The sequence below is a fragment of the Trachemys scripta genome, chromosome 6 (genome assembly GCF_013100865.1).
Source record: "Trachemys scripta elegans isolate TJP31775 chromosome 6, CAS_Tse_1.0, whole genome shotgun sequence".
NCBI lineage: Eukaryota > Metazoa > Chordata > Testudines > Emydidae > Trachemys > Trachemys scripta.
This window is the reverse complement of record NC_048303.1, coordinates 122,479,559-122,506,510: the sequence shown is the minus strand read 5'-3', so window position 1 is coordinate 122,506,510 and position 26,952 is coordinate 122,479,559. Positions and strand designations below refer to the sequence as shown.

Genomic DNA, 26,952 nt, shown 5'->3' with positions numbered 1-26,952 from the left:
CCTAGATCAGTGGCCATGTACCATTAGCCATTTTATCAGCTGGTTTCCCTATGTCTTTTTTTTATACATGAAAGAAATGTTCAGTGATGGCTGTTTATTAAATAGTGTAGTTCCCCAAACCAACCAGAATAAGTGTCTTCATACTCTAGTTTTATAAGCCGTATTACTCCAGGGTGCTAGGGATTGTATCCTCATTGACCAGTTGGAAAACAGCAAAAAAACAAAGCAGAATAGCCCTGAAACAGTGGACTTTTGGAATTAAAACATCCTATTTATTGGGAAGGGAGGAGCTACTTGGAACTGGGCCTAGAGTCACAGACCTTGGCAGGGTTTTGGATTAGCAACAAAACCAGGAGAGTTATGCTAGGTAAATCCTTAAAGGATTCACTTAAATGCATTACTAAATTACTTAAATTACTAGAGCTTTGATGTCCACTATGCAACTAGTATTGAAAAGTTCAAATCACATGTGAGTATCTTTGCAGAAATATGTTATACCACAAATAATGAATAAACTAATTTTTTTCAAATCCAGATAACTTTACAGAAGATTTGTTGAACCAACATGATGAGGAAGTTATGAAAATGAAACTCCTTTATGAGAAAAACAAGGCTTTATATGATGGCATTGCTAAATGGGAAGCTACCTGGAAACAGTTCATGGAGTTGGAGGTACCAGTTACTGAAAATTTAGTTTACACTAAGGCCTTGCTTGAGCAAGGGTAGTGATGCCACTAAGTGGAAGAATTGTGTACTGCAACTTAAATCGATGGGGCACAATTTCTAAAGAGCAGTGGACTGATGATAAACAACATCAGCAGAAAAAGACTGTTGGGTTGGGGAAAAGGCTATTGGGGTTGGAAAATCAGGTCAAGTAAATGTACAAAATCTGAACAGCTACAAAAGTGACTGTTCATAATAACTTTCAGAGGGAGTCTAAGTAGAATTCCCATTAAAGATGGGCAGTCTTTGGGGATAGCAGTCTTAGTGAGATTTAGCTTTTGACTTCCCGATATCAAAATAACCCCAGTGGTATGTCAGTTGTAGGTCCTATTTATCCATGCTAAACTTAAGGGAAGCTGGATGACATGTCAGTGTTTGACACATGTCAACATTTGTTCCAAGTGCAAGTTGGTATCTAAAGCATTTTGGGTGTTAGTTTTACAAGATCCTGTTTAGGAGTGTTGTCAGCACATGTTTTTGGCAAATAACTAATCTGAGAAATCTTAATCGTTTCATGGTGCATTTAAGAATTTTTCTTCATTACACTGAATATATTTTAATTTTTTTCCCAAAGAGGGCAAGTGCTGTCAATTAATATTGCTATTAAAAGACCTTTTCTCCTTTAATTTTTCTCTTATGACTCATTGAGGCAGCCTGTTGCCACTTACAGCCATCTGGGCTCGAACAATTTCCAAGCACCCTTGTCTCATGTTGATGTAAATACTGTGTGTTAGTGCTGAGGAAATAGCTTTCATTCTTTTGTAGCAGACTAAATGATGACTCACAAGTCATCACTGATGATCTCTTCAGAGAAAGGAGATATTTTGCTGATTATTCCTGAAATCATGGATTGAATAAGTGAAACTTCCCTGGCATTGAGTACAGAATAGCCTGTTTTGTGGGAAATGTAATGAATTATATTACTACTTGGTGTTGCTCCTGAAAGCCCTTTGCCATTCTGGAAGGAAAAAAAAAAAGGCTTGACGTATATGTTCACATTTCAATACATTTATTTTGTTCAGAAAAAATCCACAAATCCAAACAGATTAGTTAACAGAGGTGGCACTCTATTGAAAGAAGAGAGAGAACGCTCAAAGATCCACAAGCTGTTAACAAAGGTAAGCCCTACCACTGCTAGCATGTATGCACTCTTGAAATTAAGAGTTAAAATTCAGTCGTTTCAATACGATACAGGCAAACTTGTCTGAGTTGATGGAACATAATATGCTATTGTTCTAGTTCTCTCTTAGGAAGCTGGATGCTGAGTCAGTTCATTTGTCATGTGATCTGATTTCCGTAACACTCCAGAAATTCTTATGCTTAAGGGATAGAAACTGAAGTAAATACAATTCCTTCTAATGATGTTGATCCACTTTTGTGGTGATGGTCACCCTTAAACATACTTAAGTGTGAACAAACTTTAGTATTTAATGCTTAGACACTCTTTTTAGATGCTAAAAAGAACCCCACTCAGCAGCCTACAAGGGAGTGTCCGCCTTCAAGCTGTAAACTGCCCGCACAATACTAAACGCCTGTTCAAGGAGTCAATATAGGCGTCAATTAAATGTCACTTTGCTGGGTAACACTTCATAAAACATCTGTCCTGAACTACTGAAACTTCTGATGCTCATCCTCAGTCTGTCTGATACGCAGCAGCTAAATTCATGCTCTGGCAATGTCCAATCCTTCATTTACCTTGAATGGTTCCAGGTCTTTCTCCACCTCGTATTTCTTGGCGTTTTTTTTAGCTAGCACAATATAAGGCAAATGAAAAGGCCTAGAACTGTGCTTTTAGCCTCACAGTGAGGCAGGACTTGAAATACTTTAAAAGGAAATAGTCAGCATGTTTTTGAGTATTACACCTCTAGTTCTACAAGCAGTACCTAACATTAATATAATTAAAATATTTGAGAAAAATCTGTTCAGTTTTGTTCAATTGTTAAGCATTTGAACAAATCTAAACAGTACTGCGCTTGCTTAAATGTCTGTCAATTTGTAGTTTTACAATCACTACTGTTTTAGAAGTATTTCTCTTTCCACCTGCTGTGTGGCAGTTGCACATAATTATATAGGTATATACCAACAGCAGGTGGAAAGAAAAATACTTCTAAAATAGTAGTGATTGTAAAACTATCAATTGACAGTTTTAAGCAAGTGCAGTACCTGAAGGAACCTGTTTCTACCTCTCTGAAACTAACCAGTCCTCAAGCTGACTGTCCTAAGCTGGTCAAATGGATAGTGAAATACCTTTTTGTTTTTTTCATTTGCAAACTTAGTTGGGAGAAGATCTGAAAAGGAGCATTGAAAGCTGGGAAAAAGAACAAGGTTGCAACTTCCTGATCAAGGGTCAAAGGTTCCTGGACTACATGGCAAATCAGTGGGAACAGCACAAACTTAAAAAGGAACAAGAGAGAGTGAGTTTGTTTTTTCTTAAAAGTAGACAAGGGATTGGTGTTACACTACAGTAGAACCTCAGCATTACATACACCAGAGTTATGAACTGACAGGTCAACCACACACCTCATTTGGAACCAGAAGTATGCAATCTGGCAGCAGCAGAGACTAAAAACGCACCAATGCACTACAGTGCTGTGATAAATGTAAATTACTAAAAAGCTGTAGGGAAAGGTGTGTTTTTTTTTTTTAAGGTTTGACAAGATAAGGAAACTGTTTCTGTGCTTGTTTCATTTAATAGAGTTAAAAGCAGCATTTTTCTTCTGCATAAGTAAAATTTCAAAGCTATATTAAGTCAATGTTCCTTTGTAAACTTTTGAAAGAATAACCATAACGTTTTGTTCAGAGTTACAATCTCCATTCCCGAGATGTTCATAACTCTGAGGTTCTACTGTATTTTCAATTAATTTGAAATATACCAAGCTTCCCTCCTCCCCCACTTCTTCCCACAGCGTGGTGCTTTCCGGCCCCTCTGCCCCTCCTCCTCCCTCTCCCTGCCGGTGATGGCCCTTGCAAGGGGGAGGGGGAAGAGCGGCAGCGTGCACACATCTCCATAGAGGAGGCAGAGAGAGGTAGGGACGGGCCTGGGGGAAGGGTGTGGACCAGGGCATATCCCTCCCAGCCCCACGAGCCGAGGACTCCAGCCTTCTGCCCTGCACCTCCACACACCCTCTGCCCTGAACCCCCCCAACACNACCCAGCCTTCTGCCCTGCACCTCCACACACCCTCTGCCCTGAACCCCCCCCAACATCCAGCCTTCTGCCCTGCATCTCCACACACACCCCAGCCCTCTGCCCTGACCTCGAGTCTCCCCACTCAGCCCGTTGCAGGCCTAGTTGAAGAGAACCCCAGGCTGGAAGCGGGCTGAGCAGGCTGGTGGCGTAAGATCAGCATTTTAATTTAATTTTAAATGAAGCTTCTTAAGCATTTTGAAAACCTTGTTTACTTTACATACAACAATAGTTTAGTTATATAATATAGACTTATAGAGAGAGAGACCTTCTAAAAAACGTTAACCTATATTAACCGGCACGTGAAACCTTAAATTAAAGTGAATAAATGAAGACTCGGCACACCACTTCTGAAAGGTTGCCTACCCCTGGTGTAGACATAGTCAAGTCATAATTGGAAAATTTTAGTGAGTTAGTACACTCCTTCAATATACCTACCAGTGAAATAAAATTCAAGTCTTTTGTATTGCAGTTGACAAAGAAGGAAGATTCTGCAGTTCTGAAAACACCCATGAAAAGGCATGCTGGCTCAACCACTCAAACTCCCCTTAAGACAAGGAAGGCAAGTATATGGTCTTTTGAAACATACAGTAGAATCTCAGAGTTACAAACACCAGAGTTACGAACTGAGCAGTCAACCATGTACCTCATTTGGAACCAGAAGTGCACAATCAGATAGCAGCAGAGACCAGAAAAAGCAAATACAGTACAGTACTGTGTTAAACATAAACTACTTTAACAAAAGTGTGGGGGGGGGTTTAAAAAAGTATTTGACAAGGTAAGAAACTGTTTCTGTGCTTGTTTCATTTAAATTAAAAGCAGCATTTTTTTCTGCATAGTAAAGTTTCAAAGTTGTATTAAGTCACTGTTCAGTTGTAAACTTTTAAAAGAACAAACATAAGATTTTGTTCAGAGTTACCAACATTTCAGAGTTACAAACAACCTCCATTCCTGAGATGTTGGTAACTCTGAACAAAATCTTATGCTTGTTCTTTTAAAAGTTTTTATAACTGAACAGTGACTTAATACAGCTTTGAAACTTTACTGTGCAGAAAAAAAATGCTGCTTTTAATTTAAATAAAACAAGCACAAACAGTTTCCTTACCTTGTCAAATCTGAGGTTCTACATTATAGAGACAATGACAAATATCCATAGGGAAAAGGGTATTATGGATTTCCCTCTTCTTGGCTTCTGCCATTAATATTTCATGCAAGTAACTTCTAGGTCAGTTCTGAATCAAATCGCCTTACGGCAGCTGGTGCTCTCCCAGACAATTGTCACTTGTCTCCTTGCTTTTTCAGAAAGATGAAGGAAAAAGGCATTGGCTTAAACTTTTTTCTAGTTCTTGTTAAAATTGGTATATTCTGTTGTAATTGTAGATACCATTGTAATCAATGCTTAATTTTAAAAAGCTGCAAAAGTATTTGAAAATGTGAGTAGGACTGCATCGTTCATGGAAGGAAATCATAAGAATTCATTCCTACTCCTTAATTAGGAGATAAAAATGAGTTTGAAAAACTCTCTCTAAAACTGAGACCCTATTCCTAGGGGACAATTGGAGTTCAGTCTTAGCAACTTTGAGCCATCATATATTACTGTTATCTTCTGATAGCTGTGCCAGCTTTGGAGTGCTATGGGAAAGTGAGGTTCATTGCTTTGTTGGGGATGAGTGAGCTAGAAAAGGGACAGATTTACTGGAGACCTTCAAGTTGTTGGCAGGATTGGTGGTTTAAAGAAGCAAAACTACGCAAACTTAATATAGTCTAGGTTTGAAATGGCAGGAAGCCAGTAATGGATGGGGCATCAGGCATAGCTTCTCTGGAGAAAAGCTGTACAGCAGTTCTGTATTTAAACAAAACTTGGCATACCTTCTAGAAACTAGTCTGAAATGTTTTGTCACCTCATAGATGCTGCTGGAATTAAAGGTCAGCATGCCCTTTACTAGCCTAACTTGTGTATTTAATGTTAGAAATCTGAAGCGTCTCATTTTTAACCTTTAGTTACATGGAGTCTCAAATTTAACTGTGCTGCGGGCAGCCAGCTGCATCAGTCTGACCAGCACGGGGACTGCAGCTGTTGCCAGAACACCCATTCCAGTTTGTAAGGTGAGTTAAGCTCTTGGATTGAGTCTACTGTAGTTATTGTCAATAATAAAAGCCATTCTTGTGGGCCCAGAATAAATGGTACTATCCCTATTTTTATGCAGGGCTCAAGCCCTGAACATTTGTATATGTGTACACATACACAAAACTTGAATATGAACTACAAAGGTTTGACTGAACTTATTTTTCCACTTTAACAATCATGTCATTTTTCTGGCAAAAGTGTTCAGTGTTTATAAAGCCATACTAGAAACAAACTGCTATTCAGTTAAACCTCAACTTTCACTCTGTTGAAGTGGAGACTACAAATGTTTGGTAAATGGTTATGAAAACCTCCAGTTCACCTTTAAATTGACTTCTGTTGAAGTTCCGGCATTTACTGTCTTCTTATACCCGTTCTTTCCTTTGTCTTGTAACTTGCACACAACCAAGATTTAATCTGTGCTGTCAAGGAAAAGCAATCTCTATGACCAGTGAGAAAAAGAATTCCAGGGGGAAATGTTCCATGGTATGAGTTGTGTTTGAACCAACCTGGTCAGCTGTCATTTGTCTAATTGCTGGATGGGTGACTTCACATCACATTTCAAGGACCTATTCAGGGTACATTCCATTGCATGTAACCATCAATCTTCCACATGTAAGTTCTTTGGAAAGTACAAATGAAAACGTTTTCCCTCAACCAAGCACACTAGTGGTAGTATTGCGTAGGAGTGTTGGACTTAATATCTTCTATAAAAGTTAATTTCTATGGGAGGAGCAATAAGCGACACATCCATTTTTTTTCAACAAGTGAGGGAGCAATAGGTCAAACTTGACAGTACTTCTTCAAATAGAATGGTTCCATTTTTTAGTTTCATTACTTTAACTTATCAAACTGGCTTCCAGTGCTCTAGAATGCTACCAGTGTGACTGTCTGCACATGTAGAGGAAGCAGAGTTCTCTATTCCCCTTTCCAGTCTTCCGGGACTTGAGGTTATAAAAATATTGAAGTTGGGGATATAGAAGTAACCACATCCATTCTTGGACCAGGACAAGTGGATGTTTCTTCCAAACTTCTTGATTTTTCCCAGAAGGACTTAAATATTCTAATGGAAACTTTCAGGCCACAAAGCCAGAATCCAAGTGCATTCCTTACAGAATTATACACTTAAATAAAATCTTTCTGTATTATCAACTCTTAACAGACAAAATATAGACTTTAAAAGACTAATATTTGTGATGAACGAGTTGAGATTAATTGGAAAGTAGAAAACGTTTTTTTTTTCCTTTTTGGAGTTAAAAATTGAACACCTCTTTCCTCATCCTTAACCAGCACTCAGTCCCAAATGACTTAAATTCTAGTATGTGGAGCAGCTGCTGTGAGGGTCCCTGGGAAAAAATATGAATTCATATTTTATGCTACAAGTTAACTGTCAAGATCAATGAATGCCTCCATTATGAGAGAAATTACAGATAAGGAAACTAGCTCTTAATGCTAACGTTAATACAGGCTTTGATCTTAAACATTAATGGCTATCAGGCAGCTGCCTTTGGTCAAATTGAAGTGGTCTGGTTGTCAAGAGGATTATTGAATAAGCTGACTGAACTTTCTAGCACTTCCTGCTTATAGTCGTATTAATGGGAGCCGCATGGTTAAAGCCCCTTCATTGGGTAAGAATTGATAGAAGTCAAACCCTTACTGCAGTATAAGGGAATGTAACACCAAAGATCTGAGTCACCCATACCACTTCATAGATGCATGTTTTACAAGGTTCATTATGAATGCATATAAAAGGAGAGAGGAAGGATGGCCTTTATGGTTAAAACACTGAAATGTCTCAACCTGGATTCAATTCCTGATCTGTTGCAGACTTCTTCTGTGACCTAGGGCAAGTTACTTAATCACTTTGCCTCGATTGTCATCTGTAAAATGGGGTCAAGTATCAGAGGGGTAGCCGTGTTAGTCTGGATCTGTAAAAAGCGACAGAGTCCTGTGGCACCTTATAGACTAACAGAAGTATTGGAGCATAAGCTTTCGTGGATGAATACCCACTTTGTCAGATGCATGTGGTGGAAATTTTCAGAGGCAGGTATAAATATGTAGGCAAGAATCAGTCTTCTGTTAGTCTATAAGAATCTAGACTGATTCTTGCCTGCATATTTATACCTGCTTTTGTAAAATGGGGGTGTTTTCTAAAATAGGGATGTTAGTGACATAAAGGCCAGTTACAAAAGTTTAAATTAGGCTAGTTTTTTTCCGAATTATTAATGTGTATTTAATGATAAAAAGTAACTGAGCGGATTCTCCACCTGATGATTCTACATCTTCTTGGTCAGAGATCTGGTACTTTTTAATCAAGGTTGTACGTAATCTGTAGTAGAAAAGCTCACTAGACATAATGACATTACATTTTGCAGACACCATCTAAAAGCACACCACCAGATTCCCTGCAGCCAGCACGATTACAAGAGGGCAAAGAAAACCAGCAACCCAGCAAATCAAACAATCAATTCAGCTATTTAGACTTCACGGTATGTCTTATTTTTGTCTGGTGACTTAAATATAGTCTGATTTTAGAGAGGTGAGTAGAAAACTGATTAGATATGGATGAGATTAGGTGGTGGGCATATAGCAAACTGCACTCTTAGATATTTTAAACTTATCCAAGGGACAGGAAACTAAATTCTCAAATTCTATGCCACTTTGAGGAATCTAACAAACTCTGTTTTAAAGATATTGTCCAGAGAACTCTCAGTTCAGGGTTACCCAATAGATATTGAGAGTAGGCGGGTCAAGATTCCACAGCTAATCGAGGACTAACCAGGAAGCTGGACAGAAAGGGTAGCTATAGATAGGAACTTTGACAGTATGGAACTTCTGGAGCAGGGGATTTACGGATTTATTTTCTTATCTGTCTTCATATCTCAAACATGGGTTTTGTTAAGATGTCTTTCTCATGAAAACTAAAATCTGAGCAGCATGAGGGAAATGTAACGACTTCCAAGGTTTTGGCTTATTTGGGGGATAACAAATGCATTTCAGTTCAGAAAATACACTAAAATTGAGTCCTGGTAGCAAGGCAGCAACAACTGAGCTCACTAATCAGAAAAAGGGTTTGGTGGAGCGATGTTACTGTTAGCTCTAGTGAATAGACTGGGCTGTGTTAATAGTGGGATGGAAAACAAGCAGTAACGCTGTTGTGTAAGGCAGTTGTTAAATCTTCTTAGGAATATACGGTATTGGTCACCATATCACAAATAGTATTACTGCATCCTCAACTGCAGAGTTGGACAAAAGTCCAGGTCAGAAAAACACAAGGAAAGGATCAAAAGAGGGCACTCTAACTGGATAAGCCAGCAACAGGTGATTTTTAACAGCTGTATTAAATCATAAATGAGTAAGTTCTTAAATAAGAACACAAATCAAGGAAAATGAGGGGGGGCGGGTTCGGGGAAATCAGGCTGGGCCCACTTCATTTAAACAACAAAAATACATTCAGTAAAATATTGGTGGAGGGAAGTGAGGCAGGCTAAGTTTGAAAGAAGCATAGACTTCCTTTTGCAAGAGACAACTGAGAAGTATGGTAAAGCAGGAAGATGGGGTTGTCCTACCTAGATCACTTTAATTGGGTGAGTGTATCACTGACTGTGCTGTGATTATATAGTAATGTTGTCTTGTTACTACTTAATCTACCTAACCATTTCTTCAATATTTTCAGAAAGATCTTTCAAAGAAAACTAGCAATACCAGTGGGATTTTCAACTCTACAGTAAATGAGAACAGATATTAAGGAACCTGCTGCTGCACCCTCTGAAATGCCGGGGTAACTCATTTTTTTGTGGCACTTGAGCTCTTAACTATTTTCATAGATGGGAGAGAAGACTACTTACACTATACCCTTGATGCCAGTGCCTTGACTAACTCCGGCTATCGAATTGGCACATGCAATGGATTTATGTGGCACCACAATTGTACCTTGAACTCTATTTCCTAGCTAGAAAATAAAAATAGAAAGTAGCACTTAAAAGTAACATGTTGAATTAGTGAAGTCTTTAAAACACTCCAACCAAACATCTGCAAGTCTTAGTCTACAGTTCAAGTATTTACCTTGTCTTTCTTTAGCCGTGTGGCTGCATGATATTGAACTGGCTCATTTTGTTCTACTAATGAACGTTTGTTTTTTTCTAGAGTGCTAATATAATCCTTTTTTAAAAAAAATATTTATATTCAAGCCTTTGAACTGTCTCAACTCTTTCATGAAGCTCAGATTTGCAGGGTTTCATATACTTAATTATTCTGTCTAATTGTTTTACCCTGTCACGCAATTAACTCTCAAACATTGTTGCTTTTCAAGCAAGCCTTGCAGGCAATTACGAAGCAAGAGGTGGGGAAAAAAAAACAAAAAACCTTAGTTGAAATGAAGTGATCACAATCCCTAATCATCTGAGCTGTTAAATGCAACTTTGTTTACTTTCTCTTTTACTTTATCATATTAATATCATGTCTGGAACTGAAAATGTACCTTCACATTAGTGAGTAAACCGTCTGAACTGCTTTGAGGAGATCTGGATAATGTTGTGGCTAAAATAAAAATGTGTGTTTAAATATTTCTTATTGTATATAGTGTGATTGTGAAAAGCAATTGAAATAATAAAAAGATGTGTGTTGTGCTCTTAAATAAAAAGCTGCACTAGTCAAGATGTCTGTTTTCAATGGGATACCACTTTCTGGTTCTGAAGAAAATCTCATGCGTCTACAGTATTTGCAAAACACATTTTGTTGTTTTGTATGCTGTTTTGTAACTCAAAGGGAACAGCTGGCATTCATAAATTAAAAATAGTAATTTGTCTGAGAAGGAGCCATTTCATGGTGCATTAGTAAACTTTAAAAACAAATTTGGAAATTGATCAATATTTAATTTTACTCGTGCTGTGAAATTTGTTTTTCTTGAAGTAGAATGCTTCAAAAACAACGAGGAGTCGGGTGGCACCTTAAAGACTAACATTTATTTGGGCATAAGCTTTTGTGGGTAAAAAACCCACTTCTTCATATGTATGGAGTGAAAATTACAGATTCAGACAGGGTGGATTTGCTTTAAATCATTAGTCAGGAAGACTCTATTTAATCATGGATTTCTATATTAAAGTTCATTCTTGTTGGTTGTTATAATCTTAATACATATTCTTTACAACTCAGAGATAGATGTAGGTTTCATTTTTAGAAGGTACGCACTATACATTTTTAAAGTGATTTATTTTGAAAACTTTTCAGATTAGTTTTACAGCTATATCATAATGAAGGACTGTTTGGTTATTTCATTTACCAAAGGTAATTGAAGCAGATAGTTCACCTCCCGATGACTTCATAAATATCTCCAATTCAACATGTTAATCATTAATATTTGGAGGATTTTCTTGCCCTACTGTATTAGGAGGAGAACATCACCAGACAGACATTTTAAATTGTTTTATTTAACTAAAACAACAACGTTGTATATTCTGGATTTTTTTCTTCAACAGCAAACATACTTTAACAAAACAAGCATATGAATTTTTGAATTTAGTTAAATATTCGAGTTTTTTAAAATCAGGTTTGTTTTTGTTCAAATTGTTTATATTTAAAAAAAAAAAATTTAAATGGACTATGTCAGCCAGGTCAACATGAGAAACTTAAAATAATGGCTTCTACAGCTAACTTAGTCGTCTTCACCTTCATTTTCCTTTTTCATAATCTGAAAAAGAAAAACAAGCTTTCCTGCTTTTTCAGGTCCCAAACAATTTCTCAATGTGGAATGAATTAGTCCAAAGGAAGAAAATATTCTTTCTACACCGGCAGAAGAAGCTACTGCTGTTAAAAGTGAGATTATCACTTCAACAGTCTCTGAATCCAAGTGCTGAAGTGACTTCCACCAGTTCACTGGTGTGACTTTCTTTAAAACACCATCAGCAAACATATATTTCTTGAACGGTTCACTCTTAGCTCTGAAGTTTATTATAGTTGGCATTATGGAGGGATGATTGCTGGATGTCCATGTCATAGCCAATCCCTCTTCTTCAGCAGTTAAGGTTTGACCCTGGTACCAAGTATTGAGAATATTTGCAAGAAAATGAGCTGGAGATAGTGCTTGTCCCATTCGTTTTTTTAATGCTTGTAATTTAACTGTCACTGCATATTTCTCTTTTTAAGATTTCACTCCGTTCCTTACAAATTTCAACAGCGTCAGCAATAAAACAGCTATTTCCCTGCATTTTGTTCGAGGCTACAGAACTAGGCTTCAGGGTACTCAGCATGTGTTCAACATTTCTCTTAAGCCCAGTGTTGAGAACTTTGGCTGTGACAGTGCCATCTATTTGTTCACCATTTTGTTCACAAATTGTCATCAGATTAGGCCAGTTCTTGATATAGTGCTCCAAACAGTCCACTACTGAGTTCCATCGCATGTCTTGTGGGAGAGTTAGCTTGGATCCTCCCACTTTTTTCAGAGCAGCTGCTGCAAAGTGGTTGTTTCGGAAGTATTTTGCAATTTCAACAACATTAGCCTTTATTTCTGGAACACTGAAGTCTTTGGCTAGGAGGTGAATCAAATGAGCACTGCAATTGTATGTTATTAGCTTGGGACTCTTCACTCTCTTCTAAATAATTTCTTCTCGTCTTGGATACATTCGCAGCTTTGTCTGTGACCAAGCTGCGTACTAGATATTTGAATTTTTTTTTTCACGGTTTGTTATAGCTGTTACTGCTGCTACTTGTAAGTGTTCTGCTGCGTGCGCATTTCCTGATGTATCAATTGTTTCTGTAAGGAAGACATTCCCTTCTTCTGTTGTCACACAAGCACATACATCAGGATCATTGTGGACATTGCTCCACCTATCAAGACTCAGGTTAACAATTTCACCCTCTAGATCTTTTGCACACTGCTCAATTTCTCTTTCATACACTTTATCCAGCAATTTGCCTGTGACATCTGCTCTGTTGGGTGGACTATATTCTGTTCCTAATGACTGAACCATGTTAATGAAGTATGGGTTCTCAATCATACAGAAAGGACAGTTTGTTGCATAAACAAACTGGGCAATTTTTCATCAATTACTTCTTTTTCTAATCTGCTGGTTCTCATCACGAATTTATTTATGGTTGATTCTGGATGATGGAGATTTGTTTTTTTCTTTTTGCTATAGTTATCTACTGTGGCTATGTGACATATATGATATGTCTGAAACACTATTATTGGCAGATAACTCTGAAACTATAGAAGATGATTGTGATCTTAAAGGTGGATAGTCTTCAGAATCCTGTATGTTGAGGATGGAGTCTCCTAATTAAATAACTGCATTGACTTATTTTATTTATTACCATACTGCTCATTTAGTATTACTCATTGCATTGACTGACACTCAGTACTACTTTAAAGGTGAAGTTGTACAAGGAAAATCTGCCTATTTCAGCTGTTTATTTTTTATTACATCTGCATCTAAAATTGATAGTGCCATAAAGTAACAATTATATTTTTTGCTCAAACATGAGAATTCAAGAACAGTCCAGAAGGAAGACAGGCAGTCCTTAAAAGTATGAAATAAAAAAGTTGACCAACCTGAAGATCCTTCATGTTCAGACATGTTCCTTTCATCATCTTTAATGCAGCTTCCTCCTAAGTAGGAACACTTCTTATGATGTTGTTTCATTCGGGTAATTAGGCCTTGCATTTTTGTTGTTGCACTGTTTGCATTTTGCATGCTTGCCTGTCTTACCCACAGGTAGAGGAATTTCATTAAAATATTCCCAAACTGTGTTTCTCTTATGGCCTGCTGCCATTATAGGTTTTCCATTCTAGTGAGAGAATGGTATGGTAGATCTCAAGTCAATGAAGGCTATACTCAGAAAGACCTCAAGACTTCTGGAATATGCTACTCAAACAGTTTCTACTGCCTGTCCCTCCCTTCTCACATGTATCTCCAGACTTCTTCTCCTTGTCCAGATCTATTCTGCCCCCAACAATCTTCTATTCATTGAACTTTTTGAAACTTTGCACTTTTAGAGAGAGGTAAGGGATTGACTGTGTACACAAATTTGCAGAGACAATAGGGTTGAGGTCTGTTATTTCTCACCTCTATATATTTATTTATTTATTTAAAAAACCTTTTTGCTGTTAACAAGCATGTTATCTTTGGGGACACAAATCCACAGTGTGAGAATTGCAAAACTAAGCATCTCTGATCGTATCTTCTAGACTGAGCACTGTGTCCCATTGGATAGATAGAAAGATTAACCTAAAGAATCTATACAGAAGCCCCTGGAAACCCATAAGATTGGGTCCCTAATCCATGAATTTTTGGAACGCATTTACAAAACTTTTCTTAAAGACTACATCAATATATTGTCTCATACTATAGAATTAGAATTTATAATCCCTATTCTATGATGAGATATCTTTGAGCTATAATGTATCTTAATTAAAACTTACCTTTAGATTGCTTTTTGAGGGAAAAAAACATTTTATCAAAAAAACTGATTTAAATTAAAAATTGATTTAAAAAAAAATCATTGATTTGTATCCACCCTGGATACAGGCATAAATATACTGTTACATGAAGAGAAGGGAATTACCTTACAAGTGGAGAACCAGTGTTTGACAAGGCCAATTCAGTCAGGGTGGATGTGGTCCATATCCCAATAATTGAGGAGGAGGTGTCAATACCAAGAGAGGGAAAATTGCTTTTGTAGTGAGCCAGCCACTCCCAGTTTGCAAATGAATTATAGCTCTGCAGTTTCTCTTTGAAGTCTGTTTTTGAAGGGTTTTTTTGTTTTGTTTGTTTTTTGAAGGATGGCTACTTTTAAATATCTGTTATTGAGTGTCCAGGGAGATTGAAGTGTTCTCCTACTGGCTTTTGTATGTTACTATTCCTGATGTTTGATTTGTGTCTAGTTATTCTTTTATGTAGAGACCGTCTGGTTTGGCCAATGTACATGGCAGAGGGGCATTGCTGGCACATGATGGTATATATCACATTAGTACACGTGCAGGTGAATGAGCCCCTGATGGTGTGGCTGATGTGGTTGGATCCTATGATGGTGTTGCTCTAGTAGATCTGGGGACAGAGTAGGCAACAGGGTTTATTGCAAGGATAGGTTCCTGAGTCAGGGTATGTCTACACCCAGCCGCTAATTTGGCGGCTGGCAATCGAAGTTCTGGGTTCGACTTATCGTGTCTTGTCTGGACGCAATAAGTCGAACCAGGAAGTGCTCGCCGTTGACTGCAGTACTCCAGCTAGACGAGAGGAGTACCGCGGAGTCGACGGGGGAGCCTGCCTGCCGCATGTGGACCGAGGTAAGTTCGAACTAAGGTACTTTGAACTTCAGCTACGTTATTCACGTAGCTGAAGTTGCGTACCTTAGTTCAATTTGGGGGTTTAGTGTAGACCAAGCCTCAGTGTTTCTGTGGTGTGGTGTGAAGTTGCCGGTGAGTATTTGCTTCAGGTAGAGGGGCTGTTTGTAAGCAAGGACTGGCCTGTCTCCCAAGGTCTGTGAGAGATCATTTACCAGGATAGGTTGTACATCGTTCATGATGTGCTGCAGAGGTTTTAGCTGGGGGTTGTTCGTGATGGCCAGTGGTGTTCTGTTTTAAAAGCAACGTGGACTTCAGTTTGTCTCCATTTGCTTTCTATCAAAGAGACCTTTAGTTGCCATCTCCTCTCCTAGGTGCACAGGGGAACTGACTCCAGTAGCCACAGAACTCAACGGCACAATTTTAAACTTGTTACTAGATTTCATTCCTGAAGCTTTCAGAATATAAATCAAACTACTTTCCTCTCCTTGCAACCCACTAACTCCTGGGCACAGGGATATTTGCAGTCTAGTTAAGAGGACTATCTAATTTTATTTACCTCCCCCCCACCAAAGCTTTTATTAAAGTCCAAACCTAGTGTTCTAAATGAGAAACAAGAGCTTAAGAGCTTCTAAATCATGCGATGGGTTTTAAAAAACTATCAATATGTCCAACAGAGGAAAACCAAGCTTTCTCCTGCAAACATCTGCTCACAGACCTTGAGGCATCGCTATTTCTTAAGCAAAGAAGGCTGGGGGGTGGGAGGGGATAACTGATTTTATGTTAGGTATCCTAATTAAACAGCGTCATCTATGTTAGGAAAGTCCCTGTTGCTGATGAGGGGTTGGTATTGGATGCAGCTGAAGTTCTTGAAATGATGCTGAACAATTGGTACCTACAGTTAGTATCAGCCAGTTCTGCTGATGCCCCTCAGCACAATGGGCAATTTTCCTAGTGTAAGCATTCTGACTAGACGTATCCTGCTCCAACGATGCAGATTCTTGGTTCTGGAGCTCTCCAGACTTCAGAGAAGCCCATTGCAAGTAGTGCAATGACCGCACTTAGGCTTACTGTGTGGAATCTTGCTTTGTAGGATGGCAGAAGAGGACTTGTACAAAAAGGGAAATAAAAGCTGTAGCAGTCTGATCCTTCATATTCTGCTTCCCTCACATTGAATAATGCTTCCTTTTCTACACGCAACTTTTTGCTTGTGGGATGAGTTTTCATAAGCATCTAAGGGCTATATTATACTTGCTGGAGGCTGCAAGGATCTCACACTTCTAATGTGCCGGGGCTCAGGGCAGGCATAATCATGTGAGGTGGAGACAGGGGCAGGTGCTGACTCTCCCCAAGTGGCAAGGTGCCATGCAGGGCTGGCTGAAGTCCTGTCTGCTGGGAGGTACACGAACTACAGCTTGGGGTCATGCACCCTTGCACTCAAAAGGCATTATGCTTTTTGAAGGCGTAAACTGCACAGCTGCTGAGCGCTTGCAACTTCCATGGACTTGAACTGGAGCTATCGCCGTGGAAAATCAGGCCCATAATGTTTCCAAGCACCATAGCTGAGGCAGTGTTCCGCCACTTCCTCTCCAGTGTTGCTCAGTTTAGGAGCCAGAAATGAGCCAGAAATTTTCAACTTCCTCTTTACAAGACCAAAACCAAGAGATCGGGGGAGTGTGGTTTTCAGTCTCTCCTGAAAATGACAGTCTGTTTATCTCCCCCTTCCTGGTAGCACTTTGTGTATAGGATCTCCCCTGGGATGAGGAAACAGGCATATAATAAAACTATTTAGAGGGTAAATTCCTTCTGCTTTTGTTCTAGCATTTAGCAATCAATTCAATTAGGAAGAGTTGCAAGTTTTCACACTGACTTTAAACATTAAAATATGATTCCATGACTACTGCATCAAAGGTAAAAATCAAACCTCTACTGGAGTGACCATATTCCTTGGGAACGGGGGAGAAAAGGAGGCAGGGTGAAGTGGTTGTGCTAATTTGGCCTAGAAAGATACTTTATGTTCATATAGTAGCTTTTGTTTGTCCCTCCTATGTGATCTCATGCATTTTTAGTCAAGATCTTCCCCCTCCCTAAGTGATCTGTCTTATTTAGAATCAGCAATGCTGACACAAAAAATTAAGATTGTAGGCTTAAAAAAAAACAACCTTACCATACATTATTGTCCTTGTTACTGTCTGTCAAGGCATAGGAATCTACCTCCACATTAGGCCCTGGTATACTGACAGTTATAAGGATAAAAAAATGTAGACGTTGAAGTATCTGAATTGATGATCTTTATTGCTTTTATTTGTACTTTTTTTTTTCCCCAAAAGAAACACATTTTTCTTCTTAAATGACTGAAATTTTCTCTCTCTCTCCCCCCACCCCCTTCTAAAATCATGCTGCACTTGGATTACATCAACCTATATAGAGGAAGTTTTTTTTTTTTTTTTCTAACTGATAATTCATCTGACAGGTCAGTACCCAGCAATCAAATAAATTATGATTCTATCTGAAAGAGGATAAACCATTTTTAATTTCTTGTTTTTGCTTTTAAGCTTCTGCAGTGAAATAGATTCAGGTTTGTAATATAATCTATTAAAGCAAGTAGTACATGAATGTGTATAAAATACCAAACTGAAGCTAGAAGGTGTTACCTGGGAGATAGCTGGCATAATTCAAAACAAGGCCACAATCTTTTCTATATATCAGATTGCTGTCTCTTCTGAATGTCTTCCCCTGCCCTCAGGTACAACAGTTGTTGGTGCTTTCTCATGGGACTGCCTGTGGTTTGTTTCTGATGTGGTCATTATGGTGGTGGTCTCAGGATATGAGCTAAGTGTTGCAGAAGATGGAAGTTACTCTAAAACAAAAGGAAAACATACTGAAATGTAGTTACTCATCCCGGGTATCAAATGCAGAAATGAAAATGTTTACTTTCTACAGTGCCTTCCATCATAGGATCTCAAAGTGCTTTGCACAAACGTCTCCTCTGCCTGTTGAAATAGGAAGTATTTTACAGATATGACAATTGAGGTGTAGGGTAGTAAAGTGACTTGGTCCAGGCCACCCAGCACATTTGTAAAAGGGTTAGGAAGAGATCTCAAATCATTTGACTCCCAGCCCTTGGTGGCAGGATATTGCAGTGATCAAGTTACTCTGGAAGGCAATACAAATCGTGAATTTACTGAGCAGGCATTATATGCTTCTCCAGTTAATGCTGGTGTAGATGTCCTAAGGAAACGCATCAGTTTGTCACATTCACTTCTGACATCAAAGGTCGTGAGTCTTCCCTCAGCTAGTAAATTGCCTCTGTGCTGTTTGCAGAAGTTCTCTTCTAGAAAGCTGCCAGCCCCTCCATCTCTGAGGGTCAAATCCTCACTTGTGTGTGCAGCCATCATTGTACACAGGTTGTGATGAGTGGAGATCTGCTGCAGAATGAGGATGCAAAGGAATCTTGACCAGGCCACAGAACAGCAGTAGAGCTCCCACATGATTGCTAATGTAGTCTTGTGGGCTTCCACCCATGCAGGGAAGGGAAGGGCTATGTGTGGTGGTCGTTGTGGTGTTGCAGCTCCGCCCATCACTCAGTCACTCAGTGTGCACTGGGCAACAGGGTATAGTCTCCAGTCCAGGCTCTCAATATCATGCTAGGAAGATGGAACCACACCAGCTTCTACTGCTTCTAGGGCCCTCTGTGCTTGTAAGTCGGGAAAGGGCAGGATTTGCCCGGTAGTATGGGTGTTTTGAATGATTGGATGTTAGTTTGGTCCCCCCAGAACATGTACCGCAGGGACAGTAGCAAAGCGAGCTAATGAGCCTTGATCTTGACCTTGAAGGCCCAACTCCAGGGATTAGAGGGTCCATGTCAGTTTGCTCTTTGGCCTCCCTGTGAGGGAAGCCAATAAAGGTACTAACTAGTGCCAGTAGTGATGGTATTGTCTTTTGGTGCTGAATAACCTACTAAGAACTGAAAGGGAACAAATCGGTCTGCCAAAAGCCATTAGACTGTAGCAACTTCAGGTCATTACCAACCAGGGCCAAATTTAAACTAGTGACCTGGAGGTGAAAAACACTGGAAACATTATGGGTAACGGGATTCTTTCTCCAGCTGGGGTGGCTAACCTCTAGTAGTACTGTAGATAGTATAAAACAATGGGTCTGAAGCTGCCCCTTTGGAAGTCAGTGGTGAGTGTGAACAGAATTGGAGGTGTTCCTGGATATGAGAAGCTTTTAAAATGTCATCTTTTGAGTGTTAAATAATTTCTACTTACTCTTGTTCAGTGTAGATCAGTGGTTTTCAAAGGGGTCGCGGAATGCAAGGCATTGGGTCGCCTTGCTTAGCACCCAGGGACCCTGGCAGCCGGCCAGTAAAAACTAATATTCCCTACCTGTTCTGACACCACGCTGTGCCAGAAATGGTCATTCAGAAGGGAAAAAGAGGAAAACTCCAAATATTTGCTATTGGATAAGCTTGTTGACATTGGCATTTTCCTCTACTTGTCAAGTACCGTTGTCATAGATGTTGTTTAAAAACTGATACCTTAATTGTTCCCCTTGGTTCTGCAGGGGGTTGTGGTGGGCTGTTGAGCTTGGACTGTGATGACTGTTTTTGTTAGGCTTTGTGGGCTTCCTTGATTTCTGTGTGTTTATCTCTGCTTTGATTTCTTCTATTGTCTGGATGGCAGAAATGTTTCCAGGGTTGCCATCCTAGATGTAACATCTTTGTGCAAACTGGTTGCCTTTAGTATCCTGAAAGAACAACAAGACCGTAGTTCCTACAGCTGCCAGCTACGAGGAGCAGTAAAAAATGACTCAGATGTGTTTGAAACCGTACTGAACTTTATATCTAGTGTCAATTGAAATCTTGTTGCTTCATTTTAACTTGAAGGGATGCTGTCAAGCTAGCGTTGGCTCAGAATTTCATACATTAAAATTGTGTCCAGTTACTGTTTCTTGCCCCTTGAGCCATCTATAGTACACTAAAAGCTACATATTTTCATGCTTTATCCTTGTGCTGGTAACAAATGCGAGTGAAAAGGTAACATACTTATCACGGTGGTTACTGTGTGCATGTGTGCACATTGCTTTCCAGTTGCTTGCCTGTCAGACCCGTATAGAGGGAGAGTGAAGGAGTATCCCCCTGCAGTCAACTCTTCTTCTACGGGTGCAGACGATAACACTGCTGAGTACCCTGCTGTTGAGGGAACATATCAAATTCATCATGCATCTTCATCAGGCAATAAGATCTTAACAGCAGAATGGCAAGCAGCTACTATCTTAATGTACAATCACGGTGTGGTACCGTCCAAGGATTAAATCAGCACCTCTGAATTATACCAAGACCATGTCTAGTAGTAAGTGTTCAGTATCTATGGGCCTGACCCAAACCCCAGTGAAATCAATAGAAGTCTTTCCACAGTGTGTCAGGCCCTTAAATTCTTTTGAACGAGATATCTGTAAGCAGAGAACAAATATTAAAAGGGATCAAATTCAGCCCTTGGCTTCAATCAACACACAACTGCCCTGGAAGCAACGGGAATTGTGCAATCGTCCGAAGGGAAAACTTGACCCAATATTGCACAAACATCGTTTCACAATACTGGAGTTAATGATTGCTCCTACTCCTAGTAAAAACTTCATAGATCTTCAAAATTACCAAGAAAAACCAGCTCTGCTATTGAGAAACTGTATTTGAATTCTCATCTTCTTCTAGTGTAGTACTGAGAACTTGTGCTTGGGAAAACATCCAATGGGGGGAAGCATTATTCCCTATACAGACAAACTTGTAAGAGGATATCTAGTTAGATTTATTAATAACATACCAGGACTGCATTCATTAATGATGCTGCACACCACTAGCGACCAGTGTTCGAAGGGTAAATATTAAACTCTTACCCTGGGATGTAGTTGGAATCATAAGAAAGGACAGTCTCCGTTAATTGAGGTAGCGTTACGGGCATCTTAGATTACAGATCTATAACAATTGGTTCCCTCCTCTCTTGAGCTTCAACCTCAGCTGGAGTGTAAGAAATGTGTTGCCAAGATTGTCATAACTTTTCTGGTGTAATAACCCAGAATGCAAGGTTTTATAACCAGAACCACCCAAGTCAGGTGACCTTAATGGCAATAAAACAAACAATGTCTGCGTGCACAAACAATAATACAAAAGGCTTGTAACCAAACGAATAGTTTACAATGCATTACCCCTCCAAACCATGTTCTTCTGAAAGTTGGCAATCCTCAAAATGAATGTGAATATGGTGTTGCCACTGCCCTCCCGCTCTCAGCCTCCTTAGCGGGAGGCCAGTGGCTAGAGCAGTCACCTGAGATGCAGGTTCAAATCTCTGTTCTAGCTCAGACCCAAAACAGACTTCTTTGCTCCATCAAAAAACTCAAGTCTGGTTCAACCCCCACCCAATTTCTTTTTCAACTTTTCAGAGCTGCCACAAACCGAAAAGCCAATGATTTCCCCAGCTGGTGGCCAAAGAACCTAGTGCCAACTGAATTGATTAGCTGAATTTTGCATAAATATGTTTGGCCCCTTACCACATCCAAGTCTTCAGCTGGGCTGGAGTGGGGCAGTGCAGAAGGTTTGTGGGTCCCTGAACCCACCCAACATTCTCTGGTGACTGCAAACCTCAGCCCTGCCCCTCAAGTGCCTTAGTCCTGCCCACTCCCTTCCTTTGCAGAGCTGAACACACGTTCATCCAGCAGGATGTCAATCCAGTGCTCAGTGATGGCAAGGAAAAGGTTTCATTATATTGAGATGGTGGCAAGGCTGAAGGTCTTGGGGGGCGGGGAGTAGATGTCTTGTACTGTTTTGTATTACAAAGAGAGGTGGAGTTAAGTTCTCTGTAATCTGCAAATACTAGTAGCAAATACCTTCAACAGCCAGTGATGGGACACTAGATGGGGAGGGCTGAGTTGCTACAGATAATTTTCCTAGGTATCTAGCTGGTGGGTCTTGCCCACATGCTCAGGGTCTAACTGATTGCCATATTTGGGATCAGGAGGGAATTTTCTCCCCGGGTCATACTGGCAGAGACGCTGTTTTTTTGTTTTGTTTTGCCTTTCTCTGCAGCATGGGGCATGGGTACCTTGCAGGTTTAAACTAGTGTAAATGGTGGATTCTCTGTAACTTGAAGTCTTTATATCATGATTTGAGGACTTCAGTAACTCAGCCAGAAGTTAGGGGTCTATTACAGGAGCGGGTGGGTGAGGTTCTGTGGCCTGCAAGGTGCAGGAGGTCAGACTAGAGGATCATGATGGTCCCTTCTGGCCTTAAAGTCTATGAATCTATAATGTTGAAAAATGTTACTTAATACAAATGGTCAGAAAACAAGCAAAAATAAATAAATCAGGAAATAGTTAAGACTTGTGTTAAATTTAACAACGGTACCAGGAGAGCACGTCCCACCTCGGAGGGATAGGAGTCAGTTGGTTAAGTCTGGAGGCTAGGATGAGCACTTAGCAACTAAGTTGAGTGAATATGAAAGATTGACAGCTGGAAGTGGGGTGTGATGAACGAGGCAGGTGACAACATTGAAAAGGAGATGGGAGTTGGATTTAGCCTGCCTCACTGGAGGTTAGAGGTTTGGCTTCTGAGGCAGGAGTGGGTGATGCTTCTAAATAGGGGATCTGAGAGGGTTTGTCAGCTTGGGCTGTGGCATGTCCCTCAGCGCAGACAATCTGGGAAGGTTTGGCTGCTGGGAGAGCAGGTGTCTGGCACTTAGAATGGCTTTGGATATTCAGAGATAAAGAGCCTGATGATGCATTGCCTTAAACCTTGTGCAGTCATATCTGTGCAAAGTAGGTTGAAGATGCACTGGGATGATTCTGAATTGGCAGCCTTTTACACCGATCATGCACAGGTGTGACAGCTGAAGGTGTAAAGCAATGGAGAATCACTAGATGCTTATGGAAGAAAGTGAAGTAAAAATATGTATGTGTTAGAGTCTGATGTCAAAAATTTAACCCGGTTTTCTTATCAGGAGGAAGCACATTTGTATTTTAAAAAATTTCCCCCCCAGTTCCCCGAATCCAAACGTCCAAGAAGTTCTCTTCTAATTTCACAAACAACTCCAACTTGCAAACTGGCATGGTAGAGTCCAGGAGGTTGTGGCTTCACACTGCCCCCAGAGCAGGACTGGATCTATAATAAGGTATGGCTGGTCCAAAGACAGCCACCTTATGCTTTGTGATCAGCTCATCATTCAAGACTAGCAGTCTGCATCTGGCTCCACTTCCATCTGTACTGATACTTGTTAGATCATTTCCTTGCATTTCTTCCTGCCGCTTTACAGCTGCCTGTCTTCTTAGCGGCTTAGTCACAGTGGGCAAGTTAGAGATCATTCAGGCTTGGGCTCAAATTAAGAGTGAGGAGGACTCTTTGGGGGAAGGGGGAAGAAAACGCTTAAATGCCATTATTTTAAAGCTAATAATGATATGTCCCTCTTGTAAAGAAAAACTTCCCTTTATTAAAGAAGATAGGCATAGTTACCCACCCCCACTCTGTTCTAGAATACTTCATGGGTATGCATCCAACCTGCAGATGCAAACCTGGCCCGCTCTGAATGTGAAATTGGTGTCAGATCCTTCTAGCTTACGATCAGATGTGTGGTACTGACAGCTGGTAATAGTCCTTTAACAGAGATTTTCTCAAAGGTCTTCGATTTTGCCCTTGAAATACAGATGAAATTAAATCACACTTTAACTGCTGCCATCTCTGGTAGTTGCTGGCAGTGATGACTGACTATCTTGCAGAATGTCACTGGCAAATTGCACAAGGAAACTGCCATCCTCTTGATTAAGTTGGTTTCCCAGAGATATGAGGAGAAATGTTTGGGATTCTGGAGGACCTCTACAATCAAAACAAATATATGCAGCACCTGTGTCTGAACTGCTTAGAAATCCAAGTGGAACATCAGACTTGAAAAATTAAGGGGACTCCATGCTTACCCTGCATTGATGTATAATGAAGGTTTAATTAAACATACAGACTTAGAAAACAGGATGTATTTTTAACTTCCTTCCCCCGCCCCCTGCTATTAAATGAGGCAAGGCCATCTCTTGATGACTCTGTAAAGCAATAGGGTGTGACCTGCTTTTGAATGCATGGAAGAATTTTTCAAAGTGACATCATTACAGAAACTAATTTCCCCACACTAATTTCCCCCTACTGTTACTCACACCTTCTTGTCAACTATTTGAAATGGGCCACCCTGATTACAGTACCCTCATTACCACTACAAAAGTGATTTTTCCTCCAATGTGATATATGCCATCATGTGCCAGCAATGCCCCTCTGCCATATACATTCGCCAAACTGGACAGTCTCTACGCAAAAGAATACATGGACACAAATCAGACATCAAGAATTATAACATTCAAAAACCAGTCGGAGAACACTTCAACCTCCCTGGACACTCAATTACAGACCTAAAAGTTGCAATTCTTCAACAACAAAAAACTTCAAAAACAGACTCCAATGAGAAACTGCAGAACTGGAATTAATTTGCAAACTAGACACCATTAATTTAGGCTTGAATAAAGACTGGGAGTGGATGGGTCATTACAAAAACTAAAAATTATTTTCCCATGCTAATTTCCCTCCCCGCACTCTTACTCACACCTTCTTGTCAACTGTTTGAAATAGGCCATCCTGATTATCACTACAAAAGTTTTATTTTCTCCTGCTGATAATAGCCCACCTTAATTGGATTTGTCTCGTTAGAGTTGTTATGAAAACCCGCATCTTTTCATATTCTCTGTATCTCTCTCTATATATATCTATCTTCCTACTGTATTTTCCACTCCATGCATCTGATGAGGTGGGTTTTTGTCCACGAAAGCTTATGCCCAAATAAATTTGTTAGTCTCTAAGGTGCCACAAGGACTCCTGGTTCTTTTTGCGGATACAGACTAACACGGCTACCCCTCTGAAACCTTCTCCTCCTTTGGTATTCTACTGTTGAGAATAGCTCACTTCCACTTTAATTGAATTATCTCGTTAGCACTCACTTCCCACATGGTGAGGCAACTCCCATCTTTTCATGTACTGTGTATATATACCTGCTATTGTATTTTCCATTCCATGCATGCGATGAAGTGGGTTTTAGCCCACGAAAGCTTATTCCCAAATAAATTTGTTAGTCTCTAAGGTGCCATATGGACTCCTTGTCGTTTCAGCAGCAGTGTTTCTGTCTCATGGGGTATATGTGACTTAACAGGAGAATGGAGGATTTGTAAGGTTCCATGCAGCTGGACAGATGCTGGGAGGGAAGGGTAGGGGAGAAGTTCTTGCATCACAGTCATGACAGGCAGCTGAGGCAGAAAACTCCCCCAGAGGACTTTGGAACAAGGCCCCAGAAGCTGCAGTATGAAAAAAGCCTTGGCCGTAGGGCAGAGGTTAATGGCCTTGTTTAATGTTGGGAATGGAGGGATTTAGAGTTTGTGCCTGAGCATGAACATCCCAAGGAGGAACAAGTGCAAATTCACCACAAAGAACAGGATGAACTCCAATTAAATGGACATTGATAGATCCAATCTGATCTAAAACTGTTGCAAGCTCTGGACCTGCCATCAACTGTCAGCTCTCGGACACTAACAAACTGCCTTGGGTTTGAAATGGTGACTTCTGGGTAAAGGGCTGCTGGCAGAGTCAGGGCAAGCAAATGGCATCGGAAAGCTGGGACTAATTGGGGGGTGTTTAATAAATGAAATAAAATCAAATAACACTGCTGAGGAGGAGTCTTTAATTTACATCTTCTCTCCTACTTTAGAATAGGCAAAGCCAGAGACCCTCTATTGAGGGCCAGATCCTCAGCTGGGGTGAAGTTAAAGTTGGTGCAATGAATGGAGCTATGTTGCTCTAAATCAGCTGTGCATCTGGCCCATTGTTTTAAAGGTTTTCTTGTATTAATCCCATTCAGCTTTGAAGACAACTTCCTGGGAGTTACCTTGGGATTGTTCATCTTGTTCCCCCTGGTCCGAGAACAAGCATTTTTTCAGGGGGGAAAAAGCAGACAGCATTTTTTAGGTCCCATACCTTTCTATGTACCAGAAGCAGCTTTTCTAAACCATGTTGTAGGAGCTGTTGAAAATGGCTTAATGCTGCTGCCTTTTCTTTAGATGTTCTGGGGGTCAGTTAAGTACTCCCAAAAATCAATTGTTCCTTTTCAAGCCAAGGATTCTTACCCTCCAAGAGAACCAGACCAATACTGGATATGGACCGTAAGCTCTTTGTACCAGTTCAGTAGGAGCCCAGAGTGCTGTACAGTATTAATGATTTGGAAAAGAGGTGAGAAGTGAGGTGGCAACTTGCAGGTGGTACAAATGAGATTAATAAAGACCCAAGAAAACTGAGTAACTTTAGTAACCTAAGTTAATGAGCCACATGATGCTATATACAAGTCCCTGTTAACAACTACCAAGTAATTAATGCTTATTGAAGGCAATCCTCTGAACTGCTCATGTATCTTACTAGATCCTAAATTAACGATATACTCAAAGAAAAGAGATGGGTATCCTACTGGACAGCTCAGTGACTATCTCTAGTCAAGGTGCAGTTGAGGTCCAGAAAACAGAGAAAGTGAGGATGCCTAAGGACTGATAAAATAATGTGGAAGAAATTGTGCTA

At 40.0% G+C, this 26,952-nt stretch overlaps 1 protein-coding gene across 2 annotated transcripts in view; it reads left to right on the top strand.

Moving 5' to 3' along the window:
• Positions 1-10,677, top strand: part of LOC117879514 (protein regulator of cytokinesis 1-like) — a 37,096-nt gene extending 26,419 nt beyond the window's left edge. The window contains exons 8-14 of one of the 2 annotated variants that reach the window (XM_034774762.1): positions 536-672; positions 1,746-1,841; positions 3,000-3,137; positions 4,382-4,471; positions 5,911-6,015; positions 8,410-8,523; positions 9,715-10,677. In XM_034774762.1, coding sequence (XP_034630653.1) covers positions 536-672; positions 1,746-1,841; positions 3,000-3,137; positions 4,382-4,471; positions 5,911-6,015; positions 8,410-8,523; positions 9,715-9,765 — 731 coding nt within the window. In that variant the 3' untranslated portion in view covers positions 9,766-10,677. Of the gene's footprint in view, positions 1-535; positions 673-1,745; positions 1,842-2,999; positions 3,138-4,381; positions 4,472-5,910; positions 6,016-8,409; positions 8,524-9,710 lie in introns of both variants that reach the window. The other variant, XM_034774761.1, reaches the window with a different exon arrangement.
• The last annotated feature ends 16,275 nt before the right edge of the window (positions 10,678-26,952 follow it).